The sequence below is a fragment of the Crocodylus porosus genome, unplaced genomic scaffold (assembly GCF_001723895.1).
Source record: "Crocodylus porosus isolate Cpor-Errol unplaced genomic scaffold, CroPor_comp1, whole genome shotgun sequence".
Classification (NCBI taxonomy): domain Eukaryota; kingdom Metazoa; phylum Chordata; order Crocodylia; family Crocodylidae; genus Crocodylus; species Crocodylus porosus.
This window is the reverse complement of record NW_017728931.1, coordinates 40,689,322-40,713,595: the sequence shown is the minus strand read 5'-3', so window position 1 is coordinate 40,713,595 and position 24,274 is coordinate 40,689,322. Positions and strand designations below refer to the sequence as shown.

The window sequence follows — 24,274 nt, the reverse complement described above, 5'->3', positions numbered from 1 at the left end:
AGGGAAAGGGACAGAAAACTGAAAGTAAACAGAAAGTTGGGGGCTCAAAGATGGGAAGAGGGGACACCGAAGGAATGGATAATGGCAGAGAGAAATTCAGAGAGAGAGAGAGGAAAAGAGAAAGAATCAAGGAAAATATCAGAAAAAATATTAACTGAAAGATTTCAAATGGATAAAAAATTACTTGGCTAGACAACAAGATCCCTGAGAATGAGGGAAGAGTCTAATTCTGCCTCTCAAAGGCTAAGTGCAGAGATTCAGGGGGTTTAGGGGGAGGTTAAATTGTGTTAAAAATGGCCACCTAATCTAATTTAGTTTGCTCCAGTGTGGACTTTACACTTAGACCTGGTCTCAGTGATTGGAAATCAATCTAAAGTTGGAACTGTACAGAAGTTCTGCACACACAGACTATGAAAAATGGTGGAACCTAGTCTAAGACAAAACTGGATCGATGTACACTCAAACTGAATTGATCTAGGTTAGACCAGTCCCTCGAAATTCTGTATAGTTACCTGCACAGCCCCAGGGCTGGGAAAGCCCTGCTATTGGCTCTAGCCCCAGGGCTGTGCTTTTCCTACTCCTTTCCTGGCATTGAGCTATTTTTAGCTATCCTGCCCCTTGCTAATCCCCTCCTCAACCTCCATCCGGTAAGCAACTACAAGTGCTGCTGGTTTTATCAGCGTTCACCGCTGCCAGGAGCCAAGGGGATAAGAGATTGGGGGGTATAGGTGGAGTAAGAGATTGGGGGGTATAGGTTTTGTTGGGTGAGAAGTTGGGGGGCTAAAAACAGCCCTTGGATCTCCCAAAGCCCCCCTATGGACTCTGTGAGCACCCCTGATCCCACCAAATCCTCCTGAAGCCCAGCAACCCCCTGTAGATTGTGCCTGCCCCCTCAATTCCTCTGATCCCTCCTGTGGATCATCTCTGATCCCCCCAGAGATGACATCTGCCCCGCCATCACTCCCATGAATCACATCTGCTGCCCCATCTCCCCACAGATCCTGCCTGCCCCTACATCATCGCTCCTGCAGATCCTGCCTGCCCCCGCCAATTCTCCTGATCCCGAAATACCTTAGTTCAAGTGGCCATTTCTAATGCAATGTAATGCCCTCCTAACCCACTCCACAGATGTCTGCGTTTAGCCTTACCGTCATTGGCAGAACTCCCATTAATTTCAGCAGGAGCAGAAGGCTGACAGGAGGCTGGTGTGGCAATATCTGAATTATAGATAGAAATTAAAATTTATCCACTACTGGGAAATCTGTCCTTTAAATTGTTGCTGCACATCTTCTCTCACTCCCTTTTTGTGAGACTTTCTAGATGATGGAGGCCCCTGTAATAGTTTTACTCACTAGTGGCCAGAACCCTGGAAAAGCTTCCAGTTATTAACTGCAAGTGACACCTACTAGGCAATTTATTTTTACTGTGAGTGCTGGTTCAGTGCTTATCACAATTGGGCTGGAGCCTCCAAGTGCAATTGCAGTACAAATAAATTACAGTAACAGAGATTTTCTTTTATGTGACAAGGGAAAACTGGTGTTTTGGAGTCTTAAATGTCATTGTTTAAAGTCCCTAACATGACATACTCTTCAGACAGCAGTAAAAATCATACTATTCTCCTTCACTAAAATATTCCATGCTTAAGTTCTGTGGAAGGTTTTCCTCTGCATGTGCTTGAAGATCACTACTACATCCAGTTTACTGAAATTTGAATGTTTTGAAACAGACACCTATTCTCCACTGGACACAAAGACGACATTACACATAAATCAGTTTAAGTGATCAGAAACTGGTTTGAACTTGTAACAGAACAGATGTTCATTGTGCATAAACCAGTTTGAAAATGGCTGAAACTATTTGAGATGATAGACCTGGCTCAATGTAGTATCAGACTTAACTGATCTGGGTCAAACTGGTTTATGCAATGTCTGTCCCAGACTCCTTGCTGGTTTAAGCTAAACCAGACTCCCCCAGCATCCTAGCATGCTCTCTGGGCTAGGCGAGGCTCTCTGCTCCACAGCAGGGCTGGCCCCTCCTGTCTGCTCCCTGGCTGGAGCTCCAAAGACTGTGGGCTACTTCCCCGCCTCCCCTCACCACTCCCTGCTAAGCAGGAATTCCCCACTCCCCTCTGCTTGCTGAGGAGGTGTCTGTATATTAGCTAGCAGACCACATGCTGTCTACGGTCTGTGCTGAATCAACAGGCAGAATCAACAAATAGCTGGTAATGTCCCTCTGTTTTTTTCTTAATTGAGATAGATAAACACCGTTATCAATTCCTGGCTGGGCTAATCACAGTGTCCTGCTTGAGCCTGGCCATGCCCCCTTCAGGTCCATGCTGTAGAAGGAAGGGAGGGCCTCTCTAGCCTCCCCCCTCCCCCCAGCTTGTCATTTGAGCCACTGCAGGCACGTGCCTGCATTTTTGGGATGTCTGTCTAGTTACAAAACTGATTTAGCTTAGCCAGGTTAAACTAACCTGCAAAGATTGAATCAATTCAGGCTTTTTGAATGCCTGTCCCTAGATTTGGTTCTCTTAGGTCTCCATCTTGGAGTTGGGTCTCCTACTTCTCTCAAAAAGGAATTTCTGATCACCCTTATTTTTCTTGTACAATTTTATGATTGATGCAGCAACAGAAATTAGAGAAGATCTTGGAGCTACATCAGGGATTTTCAAAAGTTTCACTGAATTTGATTAAAGAAGAATTGCTTTATAGACTGACAAATAATAGCAAAGCTTTAAAGGAAACTTGAATCCTTGGCTAGATAAAATGGTATAAAATAACTTTTTATAAAGATACCTCCATTTCTAACATCAAAACCAGCTCATAGTAGCCAGAATCTCTTTGATAAGAAGAGGGAAGATTTGTTTTAGTTTTGTTTTGCAGAAGAGTATTGAACATAAGGGCTATCTTCAGACTGTAGCACTGGAAAAATATGTCCCTGTGGAAAAGATCTGCTTCCCAGGGAAATTCATTTTATTCCCAGTTTGATTCCAGAAAAAAAGAAAAAGGTTACTGGGCTCTCTCTTGTCTTGCTGTTGTTATTTCAGAAAGCTGCAGCCTGTAGGTCTACAGGAATTTCATAGAGAAAATGGCTGCTGCTAGAGTAGCTTCCCAGAGACAGAGAAGCCTCTAATAACAACAGCAAGACAAGAGAGAGGCCAGTCCATTTTTTGTAAAATTTTCCTTAGAAAAAATTTCTTTTGCTTCTGGTACAACTAGAAGCAACTGGAAGGTCAGTTTTAGGCTTCAGATAAAGGGTGTATCTCTGTCTCAATATGCTATATTAAAAGAGCCAAAATAAGAAATATGCTTAGACTGGTGGTCTCTTCCATCAAAGGCCAGTCTTCAGTCATCATTATACTGCCTTGACATTTCTGTCTCCTTTGTTCCTTTCCACTTTCATAGAATCATAGAAAGTTAGGGTTGGAAGGGACATCAGGAGGTTATCTAGTTCACCACCCTGCTCAAAGCAGGACCACCCCCAACTGCATCATCCCAGACAAAGCTTTGTCTAGCTGGGTTTTGAAAATCTCTAAGGTTGGAGCTTTCACCGCCTCTCTGGGTAACCTGTTCCAGTGTTTTACTACCATCCTAGTGAGAAAATTCTTCCTAATAGCTAACCTAAACTGCCCTTGCTGGAACTTGACTGTTGCTCCTTGTTCTGTCATCTGCCACCACTGAGAACAGTCTAGCTTCATCCTCTTTGGAACCCCCCTTCAGGCAGTTGAAGGATGCTATGAAGTCCCCTCTCAGACTCCTGTAGACTAAATCAACCCATTTCCCTCAGTCTTTCCTTATAAGTCATGTCTCCCAGTCCCCTTGCCATTTTTGTTGCTCTGCACTGGGCTCTGCAATTTGTCCACATCCTTTCTGTAGCATGGTGCCCAAAACTGAACACAGTACTCCAGATGTGGTCTCACCAGTGCTGAATAGAGGGGAAGAATCACTTCCCTTGACCTACTAGCCACACACCTACCAATGTAGCTCAGTATAGTGTTAGGCTTCTTGGCAACAAGGGCACACTGCTTGCTCATATTCAGTTTATTGTCCACTGTAACCCCCAGGTTCTTTTCTGCAGAGCTGGTGCCCAGCCAGTTGGCTCCCAGCTTGTACTGGTGCATGGGATTGTTCTGTCCTAAGTATAGGCTTTGCATTTGTCCTTGTTGAACCTCTTCAGATTTCTTTTGGCCCAATTCTCCAATTTATCTAGGTCACTCTGAATCCTAGCCCTGCACTCTATGCCATCTTCCAAGTCGTTGATGAAGACGTTGAACAAAACCAGCCCCAGGATCAACCCCTGGGGCACTCCACTTGATTCCAGCTGCCAACTAGACATGAAGCCATTGATTACTATTCCTTGAGCCTGATGCTCCAGACAGTTTTTTTATCTACCTTACTATCCATTCATCCAGCCCATACTTCCTTAGCTTGCCTGTGAAAATGTTGTGGGAGACCATATCAAAAACCTTGCTAAAATAAATGGTTTTCTCCAAAAGGGTGTGTCTGTTTCTGTCCGTTCCTCTGCATGTCAAATTCACAGCAGATGCCTTTAAATTGTACAGTACACCATTGCCTTTACTTCCTGCTGTGACCATTTAAAGGGAGTCCAGAGCATAGTAACAACACCTCGTGTGACTAACTGAGATGAAAAAGAAATGCCATTTTGAAGGGAAAAACTATAGTCAGCAGGGACTGGGCAGGCTGGTGGGAAGGAGTAGAAGCCAAGCACATGTTGAATTAAAGTTAGCTCTACAGCTTTATTTTAAATGTGTTTTTGCTTTTCTCAAAATCAGTATAGAAACTTGGTGATCTGGCTCTTCCAGCTGTGAAACCCCTACTAGCATTGGCTGGAAACATAATGATTTTGACTGTGTGGGTATCTACAGGTTGTGATTCTGGTCTATTTCCATCATCCTTCTACCCTCATTTCCTTGAGGAAAATGGTTGATGAATAGTCAGTTGGAGTTCAGAAGGCTCAGAGTTAAGCCAGACATCCTGCTACTGTTTTGGAGCAGGCCCTAGATTCACAAAAAGCTTGGTGTTAACCTTCAGGTCACTTGTGATATAGAACTGAGAAAAGAGGAAATCCAATTATGGCAATTAATTCAGGCAGAGACTGTGGGAACAATAAAGTTGATATATATATAGGGCGGCTTGTTACTGAGTATGAACAAGGCCTTCTAAGAACTTTAAGGCAAGAGGTTATGAAAACTTTTTTTGCAGCAGCTTTCACTGACCCTTTCCCTCTACAAGTGACTATACCAATGAAAACGAGCAGTAAGGATCACCTAAATTATTCACTGAGACTTTGATCCCATCTATAAGTACAATACTAGAATTTTGAGTTATCTAATTGGGACTGAAATTATTTTTTGGCTTATCAACAGAGTAAAATGTCCACTTAAATCATTTGGAGACAATGCCTATGGAACCTGATGACATCATTTTGATGGGCCCTTTTCATGTGTCACCAAGCTTTAAAATAGTTTTGTGCCACCAAGGATGCCTGCTGTTAAATGCAGTTTAAAAAGTAATTAAAATATGTGTTTGATTCACATGGGCACAGTCAATCTGCATAAATGAATACTCTGTCAGTAATGTTTTACCGCCACCCCCCCCCAAGAACAATGTCCTCTGTCATTTCGGGACAGGTTTGGAGTGAAAGCAGCAGGATCTGATAAGACTGTTTGTGTTCCTGTCTTCAGTATCTGATGAAAATACACTAAATTCTGCATGATGTGAAATGTAATATCTCCTCCTATCCTACCTTGAAAGTGAATAATCAGCCAAAGTGGTGCTCCTGAGAGTGGATGGGGAAGGAGATTTAGTTTACGCAGCTTCCCCCCTCCTCCCTCAGCTCATCCCCTTGCCCCTTCAGATCCTGGAAATTAAGGTTCTTAATACTTTTCTAGCATCTAAATACTTGATATGTGGTTCAGAAAATGCATCTTGCTGGAAAATAGTTTTAGCAGAGGGTGACACACAAGAACACACCCTGTAACTACAGATGGGCTTCTTTAGAGAGGTCTTGCTGTTGACTGGCATCCTTCTCTCCAAAAGGAAATTTTAAACTTCCAAATCCCAAATCCCAAGTTTTTCTTGAGGCTGATTTCAAAGAATCCAACAAATACATGGTTTGACTAGGGACTGGTCTAGGGATGAAACAGTATGCTGTAGTCTTGTTATAAAGCACCCTCCAAATATTGCCTGCAGATAAGGGAGAGAAAATTAGGGTTTTTTTAAGTGGTGAGTAAGTTTTAGTTGAAATTTGTGTTAAAAATAGAACAGGTATCAACAGATCTAAGGTATTTGCATAGATTCATCTCAAGCTACATGCCATAACAGCCATAAACGTTCCTCCTTATCTTTGGCTAATTGCCAAGGCCAAGCTAAAACAGATTCTCTTTCTCTCCCCTCCACTTTTTGCCTGTCTGCCTTCCAGGCTGTTTCCCTAAGAGTGAAGGAGGTGAGTTTGTGGCAGAGAATAAAATGTCTCTATAGCTGTGAAAACAAGAGAACAAATGGGGGAAGTTAGTTTTTAGTGTAATATCTTTCTCTTTGGTTGGCTAAGAGAAAATGATCTTTGATCATTTGTCTTTCAGGGGTTATTACTTCCCTGCAGGCCTCCGGCAGGTGGCAAACTGCACAAGGCTGGGGAAAGGCAGGGAGATTCTGGGGGTGGCAATGCTACTGCTGAACATGGTTTTCTTTTTCTTCCTGGGGTGGAGATAGCACCCCAGCCCCTCCTAATGACATTGCAGCTAGCAAAGAGAAAGCTAGCTGGATTTAGTTAGGGGGTATAGGATGACAAGATAAATAGAAATGCTCAGTCTTCTTGGGCTTGGTGCAGGCTGTCATTAGTCCTTTTCTCTTCAAGCTCCAGTAGAAATATAAGGTGAATGAGACTCTTATCTTCCAATGCCCAGAGCTTCCAATCCACTTAAACATAACAATGCACATTTTTAAAAGCTGTGAAGGAAATGAGCCTTGCAGTTTCAGCTAGCTAAAAAAAAAAAAAAAAGAGTTTAACCAAGCTGAACAAGGTCTGAGGTCTTCGCTTAACACCATATACAGGAATGGGCAAGACTGATTACAGGCTTTTGGCTATATCAGAGTTTTTCAACCATTTTAGACTCGGGGCACCCCTGGTTAGATTCAAGGTATCCTCTGGTTAGACTCAAGGCATCCCTTGGAAAATGCCGCTCATAGTTTTCATTAAGTTTGTCCCTACAGCAAAACAGTGGAGCAGTTCTGTTGCAAAAAACTCAGAAAGACCGCAATAAGATAGACTGCTTTTAACCCTATGGATTCCTATTTGAAATCTCTTGGTTCATTTTGTGAATCATGTTTGCATACCTAACAGGACTAACATTGTGTAGCACTCGACAGGACTCTTGAAAGAATCTCAGGGAACCCCAGGGAGCCATGGCTCCCGGTTGAGAATCACTGATCCATGCAGTGTCTTTACCATAAGAACCTACCTTCTATCTGGAGATGAGACCACTAATGAGCTCTCATTAAATAACAAGCTGCCTGGCAAAGCCTTTTTTCTTAAATCAAAGGAACCTAATAAAGAAACTTAGGAACCTAATAAACTATAAATCTACAGCAGCATACACACCCCTATAGACTGTTCTGACTGCATTTTAGTTGGCAAAAACTACTGGGTTCTGGCTTATGCTGTTTTAAGAACCGCAATGTGTAACTGACTGTGGACTAATTTGTCAGTACATCCATGCTCCTTTGAATATCACTGACAGCATAAAAGGCCCTTGGAGTGGAAACAGATTACCAGTAAAAAATCTTTTAAAGGGTCCATTCAAAAAATGATAGATGGCATTCAACAATATTATTGTTAGCTCATAGTGGCGCGAGGTTGGGTGAACAGATAACTGTCCTAGCTACTATGCCACTATGCAAAGTGGTTACTTCTCTTGAGTGGAATGCATGTAACCCCCACAAAAGAAAACATTTAGTTAACTTTCCCTATCTTTTTCATGCTTTAGAGTTCTGTGCTTTCTAATTTTAGCTGAGACAGGTTGAAAATACAGAAACAGCCTCTGTCCTGGCACTTTGACACTTTCATTTCCTGAGTGGAAGGTGGAAAATCAAGGAAGGCATCTATTTTTTGAAGGAAAGGTGTTATATGAGTTTTTCAGTCTCATTTTCTAGTCCCAGGAGGTTCAGGTAGTTTATGTAAAGTTGAGAGACTTGTCTTTTGGGTGTTCATTGTACCTCTGAACCGGGGCAAATATTGGCCCTACATTAATGCTGGCTCAACTTTTTGGCGGTAGTTTTTCACCAAATAATACAAGTGTGTGTGTGTGTGTGTGTGTGTGTGTGTGTGTGTGTGTGTGTGTGACAGAGAGAGAATGAATACTCCACCACATTATAGCCAGCAGGATTCTAGTCCTGGTTTTAGAGAGGCATAAACTTTCACAGGTGACAGCCTGTTTCATCAGATGCTATGAATATGCTACTTCATCGTAGCATCTGATGAAGTAGTCTGTTCTCCATGAGATCTTAAACTTTTCTGAATGGATTAGTCTCCAAGGTGCTACCCTGCCATTTTCTGCCTGTCTTCAGATTAAGACAGGCAGATTAAGACACTACTAATTACTTCTCTTGTTTCACACCTTTAGGTACACTGGTCTTGATTGGGATAGGGAGGAGGGCAAGAGGGAGGAGGATGCGAAGCATCCTCTTCACATTCGATCTGTATTGATCATTCTAGTCATTTTGAAAGTTCTTAAGTATTGCAAAGGAATGAACGGGGTCATAAAGGAATCAGAGGTATCCTTCCCCTCCTGGTCACAGTGGAACATATGGGGGCTTTAGAAATAATTTTCAAGGCAGGGGAAATATTTCTTTTGAAATATGGTATCTTTTTTAGCATTTTTTTTAAAGCCATGTTAAAAATCTCTTGACTTTTCATCTTCTCCCTTGCTCTGTGACAGTTTTTTTCTAGCGTGTTTGATTACAGTTCTTTCAAAATATGTCTAGGTGGCAGTCAAGCTTCAAGTATAGGTAATTTGTTCTGCCCGCTTCTCTCCCACCCTGCTAAGCATTCAGTACATTGTATGGTGGGCACAAAAATAAAACAAAGTGAAAGAGGTTGTTTTTGAAAAAAAAATGAGAGAGCAGCAGAAAAGACAGGAAATTATATGAGGGGCACAAGAAATATAGGAAGAAGTATTCTGGAGGCTGCCCTTATTTTCATGACACATTTTAACTAGGCTGGACTCTTGCATGTTGCTTTGTCTCTATACAGTTTCTTACAATGGCTGTAGGTGCCGATGCAAACTGAGACAAAAGGGAGGAAGACAAATGCCAGAAAAGTTCAGACCCCTACCTTTAATAAAAAGTAAAATGGAGCTGAATTGTTTGTACAGGTGGAGAGGAAATCCCTGAATGTGTGTCTGCCATGTGATTAATAATTTGAATGGGATTTTGTTTGATTGGTGGGGCTTTGGTGGTCAGTGTTTTTCATTATTTGCTGTGTGTTAGGCAGTGTTGCTGTTATTGTAGGCACCAGTAAATATATTAAAGGAAAGAAGGAAAGAAAGCAGGGCTGAGTGGTTTCTGGGAGGTGGAAAGAGCTCCAAAAGACTGTCACGTTCTCCCAGCAGGGGGTGTTGTAGAGACTGGATGAAGTTCAAGGGTGCTGTTTGTAGTGAAGTTTACAATTTCTATTTCTTATCAGGTGCTATTAGAGAAATGATGACAGACACGCAGCATTATGTCTAGTTCACATCCAGCTTCTCCCAGGAGGAGGTGCTGCAAGACATAGGGAGCATGCAGTTTCCCTCGTCCAACTTTCTTCTAGCAGGAGGTGCCATTTGGTATACTACTGGAGTGCTCACTGCAGGGGACTCGCATAGACTTCAGTCCTGGCCTCCATCAACTCAGAGGTGATTCTGTGCTGGTTGTGGATGAAGGGAGCTTACATTTTTAAAATTTGGAATATGTTAAAATTTCTGTTTGATTTCAGCAGGGGTATAAGTGAATTAATTAAAAGAAGGAAAGCCATATGCTCTTCTGAAGATACAGAAAAATAAAATATAAGGGAACAGTTTTAATCTAATGTTTTTTCTTTCTCTCCAGTTGCTGGTAGAATTGTTAGACTGAATGAGGAAAGTTACAGCATTACATTGCTTCAGCAGGGAAAAAGGAGAAAATGATTAAAAAAAAATCCTAGTAGAATCACTGCACACAGATTGTTATTCAGCCCTTAAATTGTAAATGGCTTGTTTTAAATAGTCCTGGTGCAGACGGTTTCAGTTACAGGTTTATTGATTAAAATAGCTGCTTTACATCAGCTTGGTGTTTGTTTCTCTAGGGGCTTTGTCTTCATGAATAATGTACCCATTTTGTTAGAGTTTGCCTTCAGGAGCCTGGTTGGATTTCTCTTGATTCTCAAGCCTCAGCAGACTAAACTCTAAATGGCAACACCCCCACGCATTCCCTCCTTACAAATAACTCTCCCCTCCTCTCCCCTGAATAAACCTAGAGCCTGCAGATTGAAAAGCACATTTGGAAATAGCTGTAAGTATTCGGTTGATTGTAGAAGGTCTGTAGGATGTTGAAGGTGCCCTGGTTTGAATGGAGATTAGTTTTCTATTAGGGCCTGATCCAAATCCCACAGGAGTCAGCTGGGAAGACTCCAGTGAACATTGGATCATAGCCTAACTCTGCAGTGTGATGCTGTACTTTAAGCAGGCATACATAGCTCTTGCCATGGCATATATACTGTTTAATGTCTTGTAGGCAAGTGTTATGGTGACTCACGGGACTTATAATTATTATTTGGATCTCTTTTTATTATCGTCCAGTATGCTGCTGTGAAACTGATCCTACTAGGGAATGCAGAATTAAACATGTATGCAAAATGCGCTTGTATTACAGTAGGGCTCAGCTTGCTGGAATGGGATCTGCAGCAGCAGAGTGAAGACAAGACCGAACATGCTTGTGGCCAAGAAAGATATGCAGGACTAAAAAACCCAGCACCTAGGTTTCAGAAGGGGTTCAGGCTGTTTCTAGGGATCAGCCTGACCTTTTTATTTGACCTATTTTACAATGTTTTAAAAAAATCCAGATGAGCAACATTTTATTCTGGGTTTATCAGAATGGGAGATTTTAACATTGTCTTAAACATTTGTCCTGCTTTTTGTACTCTCAGAATGAAGTTCTGATGAAATTGACCTTGTTTCACCTGATTTCAGAAGCCCATATTCTGGCAAAATATAATACTGTCAAAATTTTGTGCTCAGTTCTATTCCTCTGTTTTCCTTCTTTTTAAAGTACTCAGGCTCTGTGAATTGTAGTTTGATTCTTTATGAAAGTTAACCCAACAAAGAATACTACCTGCAGCAGTTAGCATGAGTTGGGTGGTGAGAATTGACTACCTTATTTACTTGAATATAAGATGACCTCCCAGTAATTAGATTATACATAGGGAAATTTTAAACATTTGTTATAATTTTCCAGGTATAGCATCTAATTATTGGAGGTTTGCCTTGAATTTGTCCCCTTCCCACTGTTACAGCAGGCAAAATAAGTCTGGGTGGGTCAGGTGGCCCTGTTGTCCTCTGCAGCCTCTTTCCTCCCCCCCACTTATTATTGTATGACCTTACCCTCCCTGAACACATGGAAGTGAAGGACAAATTTGGAAACATTGACTTTGCAATAGACATGCCTGTAGTAATTTGTATTTAGGCAAATGACTATGGGTACCCATTGACTTATTTTATCCATAATTGATGCACTGTACTGTTTTTTTTGAAACTGCTTCAAATTTCAGCACAGGTACTCCATAAACACACTTTTAAGCACCACTTTGTACCTACTTATATATGGTACAAACTATGCATATTGTTCCAAAGACAAAAGGCTAATGATTTACTATATAGTTCATTGGGCTGGGTTCCAGCAGAGTCAACAGCATTTCACGCCATGGTGACCGTACAGCTCAGCACTGCTCAGTATGCCTGTGTTCTCCAGATACCGCCCCCCCACAAAGGATCCATGTGCTAATTAGCCACCTACTCTAGACTGGGGCTGTTTTTTTGTCAAAAGTTCTGGGATTCTCCAAAGATTTATATGTAGATGAGGCACAGGGCAGCCTGATCCAGCTCCACCTCATGGATAGTGGGGCTACACTAATCATATGTGATAGGCAGAGAGGGGGTGATGGAAGGATTCTGGGTGCACTGTTTAAGGCCCCATTTGGTGATGTTTGCTAGACATTTAAGGAAGGTGAAAAAACAGGAATCATTGGAACTGGGAAAAAAGACACAGCTCAGCAATGGGAGTGAAGAGGAATTAAAAAGGTATTGAACGTAGTGGCTCTCTATGACTTTAAAAAGTGTTGGAGCTGATGGGGGCTGAGCACAATGGGCACTACTTGGGCCATCTTATTCGGATGGACTATACTAACCTATCCTTCTGGTCGGTTGCCATCAGCATCTCAGCCTTTTGACTAGGACCAAGTATTTTGGATGCTAACGGTCGGGGCGGGGTGTCATGGCTAGTTCTTGCCCCCTTAGTGCCAGCCTGGTATTGCAGTACCTCTAAGCCTGGTGCCAGTTCCCTGTGGAGGGAATGCCTACCCATTTTTAAGAGCCACACTAAGCGGAGGGGCAAGGTTTTTGTAAACATCTTAGCCTTTTGGCATTTTGGGCACCACAGGGAGGGTGTCAGTGCCTGGTATTGCAGTACTTCCAGGCCTAGGGCTAGTTCCCTGTGGAGGAAGCATCTGCCCATTTTTTTAAGGGCCAAAAAAAAAAGTTTCCCATCAGTATTTTTGCCTAATATGGGGCCATGTGTTTTATAGTCATGCTCAGTGATGGCTGCATTTAGTCAACTTCATAGTTGGTTTTCATTCACTGAGTACATGCTGCTTTTGGCAGTACTTTAATGATAGAGAGTGTATTATTTAACGAAATGTCCTTGTATACAAATGTAAGACAAGGAGCTTTCCCCCGCATGCTGACTGGGGAAAAATCCCACATCTTATATTTGAGTAGATACTGTATTTACTCAGGGGATCTAGGCAATTGAGAATTCTCCCGAAATGGAAAAAATCTTTGGTGACAAAGCACTGCTATAATATTTCTTATATTAAAACTTGTCAATGTAAGAGGTTCAAAATGGCTGCATTCAATTGATTCCCTGTTTCCAGAATAGCCTTTTGTGGCTGCAGGGCATAATAATTTAGAGCAGCTTTCAAGCTTGTGGCCATCTTCCCCAACCCTGATGCCCCAGCCCTGCAATGAGCACAGCTTGGTCAAATCAATTTCTGGCAGAGATTTCAACAGTTTGGTTTGGGCCTAACTCTGCTTTCATTAAAGTCCCTGGAAAGTTTTCCATTACTTTCAGTGGCAACACAGTTAGGTCACTGCTGAGTTTTTGAAAACCCTCTCTTAAACTGTGAAGACTGCCAAAAGTCCCCCATTTACTTTCATGCACACATAGCACGAGCCCTCGACATCTAATAAAATGAAAATATATACTGCTATTACTACTACAGGTAGTAATTATAATACCTGTACCTTAGATATATTGATTTTATTTTCATCCACAGATCTCAAAGCACTTTATAAAGTCACACATAACTGTTACTTTAGAAAAAACAATAAATCCAAAGTGCATATGTACAAATGCATCCTCTCTCCCTTGTTTATTTTTACTTTGAAGTTGTTTTCAAAGAGAACAGCATTGATTTTTCCAGGTGTAACAAAGTTGAATGCTAGGACAGAGTATGCTATTTGTATAACTGCTCTGCATAAGGATGTGGAAGGTGACAAAATTGCCCAAGTAAGAGGCAAAGGAATAAATTTCCTGGAGTGGGCAAAACCACTTCTTTAGTGATTGGGGACAGTATTAAAATGTGAGAGCTGAGAATTCTGGGATGGTCCTATGTTTAAATATTTTGTTTGGCTAGATCCTTTGAAAGGGACAGTGGAATCGCACCTCATGATCTCTGTCATCTCACACCACTTAACCTTGTATAAAATACTATTTGCTGAGTTTTGCTCCTTTCTGCATGTTTTCACAGGGTGGAAGGCAACACCCTGTGAAAAGAAATATTACTAGGTAGTGCTGTGAGATGGAACCCTTCAGATGCTAACCCTCTGAATTACCCTAGCACCCTGCCATGATCCAGGATAACATTGGAATACTAGGACATACCTGGTCTATTTTGGCAGCACAGCAAGGGTCATGCCTAAAATGGTTAGAAACAATCAAAGGGGCTAACAGTAGTGGCAGGCTAATTAATTCTGATAGTACAGACCTTTTGGCTAGTGGCATGGTCAGAATCTTAATTAGGCAGTCACATTTTTTTTCTTTTCACGAGGTTCATTTTCTCAAACTCCTTCCTTTTTTCCTTGTCAATCTCTATTTCCCTTTTAAGTAAAAAACATTTTCATGCCTCGTTAGGGAGTTTTCCTTCTTTCCTCTCCCTGTTTCCTGTCTGCATCAAAAGTATTTGCATATCTGCTTCTAATGGTCTATAGTCCTAAGCCTTCATCCTCAGACCTCTGTTGTGGAATGAGATCATGACTCCTCCCTCAGCAACTTTATTCCCTTATATGCAGAATTTTAACCCCTTTCTCCTCTCTTATAACTCTCCCAAATGCACTCCCAGGCTCTCTCCCTTTGCTCCTCTCATGTTTTCTGTTTCCCTGTCCTACTGATATGATTCCAGTGTTGATCTTCTTGCTTTGCATACTACCATTTGTTTAATCTTTTCTGATCTGACATATTTGTACACCCATGTAAAATTAAATTATGTTCGAAGGAAAACATGAGTCTTGCTGTGGTAGCAGCTAACTCTGCTGTTGCCATGGTAGGAAGACTTTACATTTACTTTAAAATCATCTCATGAAAAATGCTCAGGCCACAGTGTGAATCACACTAGTGCATGACCTAGTGTAGGCTAAATGACCAACCCTAGTGGGTAACTCTAGGCAACCTAGCTCATGTTAGTATACCAGAAGGAGAAGAACTGTAGCAATGTGAATTAATGAATGTTTATTTTTTATGAGGTTTGGTCCTGGTTATACAGGGTTCAGTCATTAGCAGGTATAGCCTTGGACTCAGGTGGGGCATCCTGTAGTACATCAGCTGAAGGCTTGACTGGTTGATCCCTCTTTGTAGCCCCTCATTCTTAGACTATTACCAAACATCTAATTGGCTGGTGCTGTCTTTCCTATAATTCCCCAGAACTATACATTGATGCTATTTAACAGCATTATACAATGCTTAAGTGGAAATTCAAACAGTTTCTATGATTTATGGCTAGTGATTTTCCATTCTGTATGGGGCTATAATGTCTGCAAAGTCTTCAAAACCATTTCTCTTTTATCGGGTTCTTTAACAACTCTATTTGGGAACTCTCCGCACAGCAAAGATTCCTTGAGGATTTCCTACAGTATTTTCTGGGGGAAGAGGATAAACACTTTCTCTCAAATGGCCAAATATTCCCAGAAAGGACAACTGAGAATGTAGTGTATGCACGCTTTCTCCACATCAAGTACCACTGCTCCAGTTCCTACAGAAACTCTTAGTAGGGTCTGGAGAGGTTAAAAGCTGCCTTGTAGTCAGCACTTTGAAGCTGTTCCATAAAAGCTGTTGTGACTGAGAAGACCTGGTCCTGGACTAGCTATGAGCTCCCTTCATGTCAACTACCTTACAGTCATTCCTGCTGAGAGAGCTGAGTCTCTGCTTCTCCGTAGTGTTCCTCCCTGTGGTGACATTGAACCCTGCCTTTTCATCACAGACAAAAAATGATTGAAATTTGTTGTTCTATTCCAGGTCGCCAGTGTCTTCAGAAGATCAAGGTAAGCTCTGTTTTATTGATATTAATGAAGGATTAAAAATGAAACAGAGGATAAGCTAAGAAGCTGTGCTTGAAAATCCCCATGGCAGAGAAAAACAACCTTGCAAAGATATCACTTTGATATTAGTCATATATTGTTCTTCTTTGACTTCAAGCACATGCCTGTTGAGTTTTGTTCAATGTAGCCAAAGCTCTATCTGTGTTTGGATGGTTTTCTAAAATGATTCATACTCAACTAAACTTGAAGGAGGACGAGTGTTTGCAACATGATTCATGAACTTTATAACCACTGGGAAGGAATGCACAAGCTCCAAAGAGTTTGTGTTAGTTGGGAGAGGAGATGCTAAGCTGTTGTGACCATTAGGACACAGGAAGTTTGGACGAGAAGGTGAAGTGAATTTTAATGCATTTGCTGTTTGCTTCCAAAGCTTGAACTCAGGTTAGCCTGAAATCTGTTTTGTACATCTGTACTCTTAAAATGCCAGTGTAATGTAGTACAGTGGGTGGCTTCCTTATACTAAAACTACAGAGTTTAAATAGCAGGAGATGAGTATTCGATGAGCTTTAGTTTAAAGCACCCCGCCATCATTTTTTCAGTGCAGGGGCATGCGGGGACACTGATGCACGTGGCATGAGTGCTTTTAATTAGTGCAGCTTGCTAATTAAAGCACCTGGTGACGTATCCCAGAGCCTATATAAAAATGCCCAAGGAGTGGAAGAAAAGGGAGGTTAGAACCAAGGTATATAGAGAGTGTGAACTTAGGAGTGGAAATCAAGGTATGATGAATATCAAGAGTGAAATGTATGGAGAAAAACCAGTGTAGAGACTCAGAACAGAGCAGAAAAAGGTGTTATGCATCAGGAATGAAATTTATTGATAGTTTGTGGAGATATAATTTTAGTCAGCAAAAACTACTGGGTTTGAGCTTATGCTGTTTTAAGAACTACAATGTTTAACTGACCAAGGACTAATTCTTCAGTACATCCATGCTCCTTTGAATATCACTGACAGTGTAAAAGGGCCTTGGAGCGGAAATAAATTACCAGTGAAAAATCTTTTAAAGGGTCCATGATATAAATAAAATTGGGCCCTCTGTGTCTGCATTTATAGTTCTATTAAACCAACATGGAGATAGATTCCTCTGTTTAAAGAGCCACCAGCAATCATTCTTTATACATATTTTTATGGCGTCCTAGTGGAGTTGACGTTTTCTGTGCTACATGCATGGCATTACATCTGTCTGTCCCCAAATCATCATATAATTCCATGTGTTAAATACCATATTCAAGCAAAGGACATTTTTTCTGGTTCTTTTTACTATGCTGGCTATATGTTTTCTGTAAATACTGCTTGATTACTTTTGGAGTTCAGAAGGTTATCCTAAGTCACAGATGAAGCTGTCTTCCAGTATGCGTGATTTTCAAGACAACTACACGTTTGCCAGAGGGCAGTCCAAGTTTAAATCACTACTCAGGAAAGGTCCAGGGCTGGGATATTTAAAAATGTTACAGGTCAATACTGCACTGCATAGAAGAAAACTGTAGGAAGGTCCAAGATGTTTATGGTATGGAATTATACAGATTAGAAATAAGAGACATTAAGTACCCTGTGGGATAACAAGAGGTCTGTGGGATAACAAGAGGTATTGGAAGATAAGATGGAAGTGGATTGCCAGAAAGCTGTCAGTCCAGACAGAACATTCTCCAGTGGCTTTGCCCTTGCTCCAAGCTGAGCATTTTTGTCCGTAGAATGACCAATAAAGTGACTTTCAAATTTAAAGTTTAGTGTAAAAACATTAAATAGTCATTGATGTGACTAGATATTTCCAACTGGAGAAAGTACATCCTTTTCTTTCCCCCCCAGTCCCAGGTGGTTGATAAGCATCACTGGAGCCTTTTGAAAATCTAACATCATTCTTTCCTATTTCCTACCCTTAAAAAACATTACATTTTAATATGGCGATCTGGGACCAGATCTCAAGCTCCTTGTCAGTGAATATGCTCATCAGTGATTGATTGCACCTTTTTATAGGTTTTCCTTGCATTTATTTTACTAGTCCATCAGTGCATAGTCTATCTCTTTATGGAGCTTTTGAACTTTAATCTCCAGTATTTTCTGGTGCCATATCTCATTCCTATCTCCTTCATTGCTTTTATTGTTTTTTTCTCAAAAAATCTTCTCATGTTCCATTTGTGCCTGCCATCAGGGACCAACTCTTCATATTGATTAATATCCGTAAACACTCCAAAAATAAAAAAATTGCATTCGATATGGAGTATAGGTCCAGACACTCCTAACCAGTTATAGCAATTGCCTATCATACCATGAATGTTACAAGGTTCTTTTTAATGGTAATGGAATATTTATTTGTATTTGTCATCTCAAAATGATGAAGTATATCTAACTATTACAGTCCTCTATGAAGGGCAACAGAATTGTTTTGATGCATCTCCAGAGGAGAGGTTCCATATTCTAGAGAGACCTCCATATCTATTCCAGAGTCCATGAAAAATGGGTCCAATACTGGAAGATTTCAAGTAGCATAACAGAAGTGATGGAGCATCATGAAAGTTATAACATTTAGAACCAGTGCTGCTAGTCCATTCTCTGTGCATATATATTACTGTACAGCAATATCTGAAATTACTCGCTGCTCTCAGATGCCTTATCCAAATATACTGACTATGGAGGGACCAAGGAAAAAGTTTAGTCCTGAACTCTGCACTTGATAGCATTTATGATGTTAACTAAGATACCTAGTGGTATATTTTCACTAGTGTGGGGATTCCAGGATTTGACTATGTGACTCTTCCTTCCAGTCCTTAGTTCTTATGTTCTTTTTTCTTAATAATAATTAGCACCAGCTATAGCCATGTGTCCACTCAGTGGGTTTAAATGTGTCTCAGCTATGCTTTAATGTTTCATTATATAATAAGCCAGCACTGTTTTGATGTACATGCTGGAGCAGGACCAATTTCAGAAATGTGTCTATGGCCTCTAGCAGATGTTACACCTATGACTTGATTAGTCTGTTTATCGTGTCTTAAATAGTAACCCAACCACATGTTCAGGCAGTTTATGGTGCTACTAAAAGGGAAATCATCTACAAAAATATTACACAGAAGAGTGTGGTATTTTTGTGACTGGTTTCAATCATGCTTTAATTTGAACATGTGGCAGGATTAGGACCACACCAGGGTCTCCAACAGGCCTCGGAGCAGTCCCCGTTGGTTGACAGTCAGCTGATTGTCATCTAGATCCTGGACAGCCCTGGGGCTCCAATCTGATCCAGCCAATGGTCAGCTGATTGTCAGCTGGCAGTGACTGCACTAGGGCATGTTCAAACCCCTGTGTGGTCCTGGAGCCAACTAAGTGTTGGCCAGGTGGGGACCACACCCTGGCTAGTTGGAGGCCCAGTGTTGTCCTGATCTAGCTAACTATCAGTTAATCTTTGGCTGGCTCTGGGGACCACACTGGGTCTGTTTTGAGTCTCATGTGGTCACAGAGCCGGCCAACAATCAGCTAATTTTTAGGCACCTGGTTTTCAGTTTGCTGGTGCAAGGGGAGCCTGGGATCATGATTCTGAGCACTCCTGCACTGGCAGGGTGGGCACAGTTATTGTGCATCTTGCCATGCATGTGTGGCATGGAAGGAGGCATGACTGGTGGGATTTGGGATCAGAACTCACTGTGCCTTTAAATGAACATCTGTCAGTGGCCTGTGTGGAATCATGTCCCACCAATGACATGGAATGTGGGTCCACATGAAGAAGTAAGGGCCATGTGTCAATTCCTCCATTTTAGGTGAATATGCCCTTCCCTAACACATGGCCACTTTCTAGTGCCTCTGGAGTAACTTTCAAATAGCACTATTGATTGGTGGTACCTGAAAGAAGCTGTCTGTTGTGGGATGCATCTTTCTTTTTACTTCCCATCTTGTGTCTGATTTCTTTTCTCTCCACTTTCTAATTCATACTCCTCCTTTCTCTCTTCATTATCTCCCTTTTCTATCTCAGACCTTGTCTGTCAGTTTTCTTTCTATTGCCAGACCATCTCACCTTTACTCTTCCTTTCGCTTCGTCATACTTTCTATTCTATTCTCTTGCATTATCATACTCAAGCCTATAATACATGAGTATCCTCCTCCTCTTCCTTGATCCTCATTACCCAAAAAAACACTTCTAGCATTTGTTGCAGGAGCAGTTTTTGTGTCTACAATATTAATAGAAGTGCTCCCACTATCTAGCATTTAATGAGAGCAGTACTTCTATTAATCCCTGCCATGACAATGCATCATGCTGTCTTCAGAACGGGTGAGATGGGGATAAAGCTCGATCTGTCTAGGACTGTATATCCAATGAACAATTGTTAGAGTACATAATGCTTCTTGTTGTGGACACGTGTTAAAGGCACCTTCATCAGCTATAACAAAGGCCCCTTTAGATTGCCTCAGAAAGGGAACAGTGGTTCACAGGAAAAAAACTTTCTTAAGATCTTGCAAGGGGCTGTATCACCACTATAGAATTTTAAGAAGTGCAGGTTTTAACAGTGACTTTGTCTTCTGGGTTAAAAAATGACAAAGAGACTGTAATTTTAAAAGCCAGTAAAAACAAAATTCTTGTGATCCTCAGAGCCTGGTCAGTGCCAGCTACTCAAAAATAACAGGACAGCAAAAGGACCTTGTATATATCGCAAAGAAGGAACTGGGGAACTCCCAAATGACACTGCCATTTGGGCATGGAATTTCCTGTGACATTTCTACTCTGAATTTATATCTAATACTAAGTCTATTAGAATCTGATACTTAAACTGTTAAGTGAATATTAGGCTGAATGAAAGAGACCAGAGAATAAATGTTACCCTTCAACCATAGAACAGGTGCAGCACAGGCAAAAGAAATAGAAGCGTACTGCATTTATTTAACAGTCTGCATGCCCTGAATCAGGGTACTTATATTAAAACACATGAATAGTGTCATTAACTTCAGTAGCACTACTCTAGAACTTAAGGTTAGGAACACACTTAAGTGCCTTGCTGCATTAGGGCTATGAGGCTAGATTCATATAATTTTCATAAGTGCCTCCATTTAGGCTTAAAATACATAGAAATGATGGCCTATAAGGGTGATCCAAATTGACAGGTTAATAGTCAGTGGAAAACTGGCTGTTTCCAAAGGCTGATCCAGTGCCAAGGTGCTGTGAAAAGGGTGCCTAGAGGTAACCAGTGGAAAATACTAGGCTCATGAGTGTATCTGAAACTTGGCTACTACTAGGGGGCCTGACACAGGATTGCACATTTAGCACCTTCATCATCTTGCAATGCAGAGATCCAGGGCCTACCTAACTAGGATACCCAAAGCACACCAGATCCATTGAATTCAATACAAAGCACAACATCCATACTTATTCTCACTTAGAAACATCGGAAAGGCCCACTTATAGCACAATCGCCAACTGACTAGGATAGTTGTCCAAGAAATAGAAGACCTGGCTTGTAGGCCCTTAATCCAAGAGGATTCAAATCTTTTCCAACCTGGCAGAGTGCCCTTACAGCCAGGCTATGGGCTTGACTGGGCTGGGCTGCCCACCACCTTTCCTGTTGAAACATTACCTTTTGGGCAGCAAGAGTACAACGGTCTAGAGTGCATTCTCGTAGGAAGGAAGCATCCTATGCTCCGGACCCTGCTCCAAGGACTGTTTACCTCACACAATCATCAGTTTAAACAGAAATAAACCTGGCTGAAAAGACCAGAACCTAAGATTCCACCCTCTCCAGGGAGTGCCCCTACCACTAAGCTACAGATTTAGGCTCCCTCTTGCATGCAGTTCTTCTGGCTCTGGACTCCTGTAATCTCGGCTGTCCATTGACCAAACTTCAACAGAAGGGATGGAGCATGTAGCCTGCCTGATGGTTAGGGCACTCTCCTGGGAAATCTTTGTCAAAAGTCTCAATCCTGACTTTGAGGAGGGTCACAAAGTCAGGTGTCCCACTTGCTGGACAAGCCCACTAGGCTACTGGGCAAAACGTGTCCATCAGTACTGCAAGAGTGAACTTTGGTGCCATGTTTTGTACTCAGTTTCAATGTTGTTTACTTCAGTCTGTCGATGCCCAATAGACTGGGGACTGTGAGGGACTTTAGACACTTCCTAGTTCCAGTCCAGAGTGCAGGAGAACTTTGGCAGTTGTCATTTATCTTGGTGCTTGATGTGGATCACTTCTGACTATCCTCAGAAGCCCAAATCTCTGTGTCTAGGATGCAGCTGGTGCACAAATGGCTTAGTGACTGGTGGAGTAGAGTTCACCTGGATCACTTTGGGGGACTTAAGTACCTACACTCCATTTAATCCTATGTAGGTACCTATGAATTAATTACAGTGTTCGGTCACTATTCACCTGGGTCAAGGTCTGACCTAGAGCTGACAAGTTGCCAGTAATTATCACTTTATTCAGTTGTCTCTGTTGTTGTTTGACAAGCCCTTGAAAATTTGTTTTGCATTGTTTTGTTTTACTACACATGGCAACACATTCTCTGATGCACTGATGTCATTACCAGAGAACTCTGCTACAATTAAACTCAACCTCTCTCACTGGGAATAGGTTCTGTGTCCATGAGGGAATAAGACATAAATGGTAAATTCATTAAGAAAAGAAGAACGGATTAAAAAGTGGAAGCTGGGAGCCTGTCTTTTTAATACAGTCTAATAAAAAATTACAAAGGGTAAAGGTAGAGACTGATTTTCTCCTCTGAGAAGTACATGGAGGGTATGTCTGCACATCGCCGTACAGTGAAGTTGCTATGATGCGCTATATGGGTGTTTACTGCACTATGCACACAGCGCACAATTAGATTTTGCATCAATGTCAACGTAGCTGGCAGTCACGTGTAGACCTGCATGACTGCTATGTAGCCATGGGATGCTGTACTGTGACATAGCACATTGCTACATCATGGGGGGGGCAATGTGTAGACATGCCTAGAGTCGTACAAAAATCTTTCATACCTGTTTTGTGATAATTGCAAGCATTTCTCAGTCTGGCGACTTCTGCAGTATTTTCAGGCTGCTTTATGCAGACTTATTGAGTACTGCTTCATGTTAGGAGCAGAGGGTGTTTTAAGAAACAGCCTTGCAATTAAAATATCTAGTTGAATTCCTGAATACATTTCAAAAGATCTGCAAGACCTACCTTCTTACCCAGGCTTTCCCAAATGCCTGTGGAAGACAACAGGAGGTACTCCAGCAGATGGTAGTACTACTGAAGAGTGACCAAGGATGTATTGTAGGCTATAAACAATACCATGTGGAGGAAGACAACAGGGCCACAGGACTCTGTGGGAGTCCTCAGGGGTACTGAAGAACCTTATGGCATGCTAAACATATGCTAAATATCCCTGCAGTTCTCCCCTCTCATGGGGACCTGGGAAGTGGCTGGGCTCAGCGTGTTCTCAGTAGTGCCTACATGGTGAGTAGGGGTAAGGTTCCCTCAGGCCTGGAGGAGGTGGTGCTTAAAGAGCAGGGGAGCTGAAAAGTAGGAAGCCATGCAATAATGAAAGGAGTCTGCAAATAGAAACTGGAGGAGGGAAGTGATAGATATAGCACTAAAAAAGGCAAAGGGCTGAAGTAGAATTGAATTGATTTGCACTTCAAATCTCTTCAGTCTCTTTGAATTGAGAGCTTACTTTTCTGGGGATCTGGATTAATTTGTAGCTCTTAGTATATTTGTTGCTTTGGTGCATGTGTATGGTGGGGGAAAGAATTTGAATTGCCCCTGTCAAAATAACTGCATTTCATAGCAACAAATTGATTCAGCCTAGGGTAGGGGACTTCCCCTCAAGCCTTGGGATTGGGTTGGAGAAAGAGTGTCCTGTCAACTGGTTTTGCGTCCTATTGCACTATATGTCAGGGGGATCTACAAAAAATTCCATGACCCTTGTGGACATGCTGTCATGGAAAGGGCCTACTACCTACAAGTTCCTCAATGCCCTCCTCTGGCTTCACTCAGGATAGAGCAGGTCCTGAGAGTTTCTTTGTCTCCTTCCCCAGGTTGTGTGAGGGATTATCGAGATAATACGCTCTGCTGAGGACAAGGATGATGGTTTCCTCCCTTGAGCTTGGCATTCACTGTGCATTCTTCAGTGACACCAGTATCAAAGGAAAAAGGACTCAGCCCATGAGAGGCAGTTTGCAGGAATTTAGGACAGAAAGTGTAAGGTCCATCCTCATGTCCTAAATATGCCAGCCCAAACCTAGGCTTCATTCCTGCAGGCCACAGGCTGCCAGAGTCCTCTCTTTTCCCTGTAGTCCCGGGGACCCCCAAGTCTATGTGCCAATAGACCCTAGTGTGCCAACAGACATTATTCTTCACCCTTAAATATCTGGTCATACTGAACTGAGATCTAAGTAGAGAATTAAACAACTAATCCACGCCTCTTGGT

The 24,274-nt window shown here is 41.8% G+C and overlaps 1 protein-coding gene across 1 annotated transcript in view; it reads left to right on the top strand.

Moving 5' to 3' along the window:
• The window catches only part of DGKI (diacylglycerol kinase iota), a 199,998-nt gene that overhangs the window by 139,201 nt on the left and 36,523 nt on the right, over nt 1-24,274 (top strand). The window contains exon 27 of the mRNA XM_019544663.1: nt 15,816-15,841. Within this exon, the coding sequence (XP_019400208.1) occupies nt 15,816-15,841 (26 nt within the window). The remainder of the gene's footprint in view (nt 1-15,815; nt 15,842-24,274) is intronic.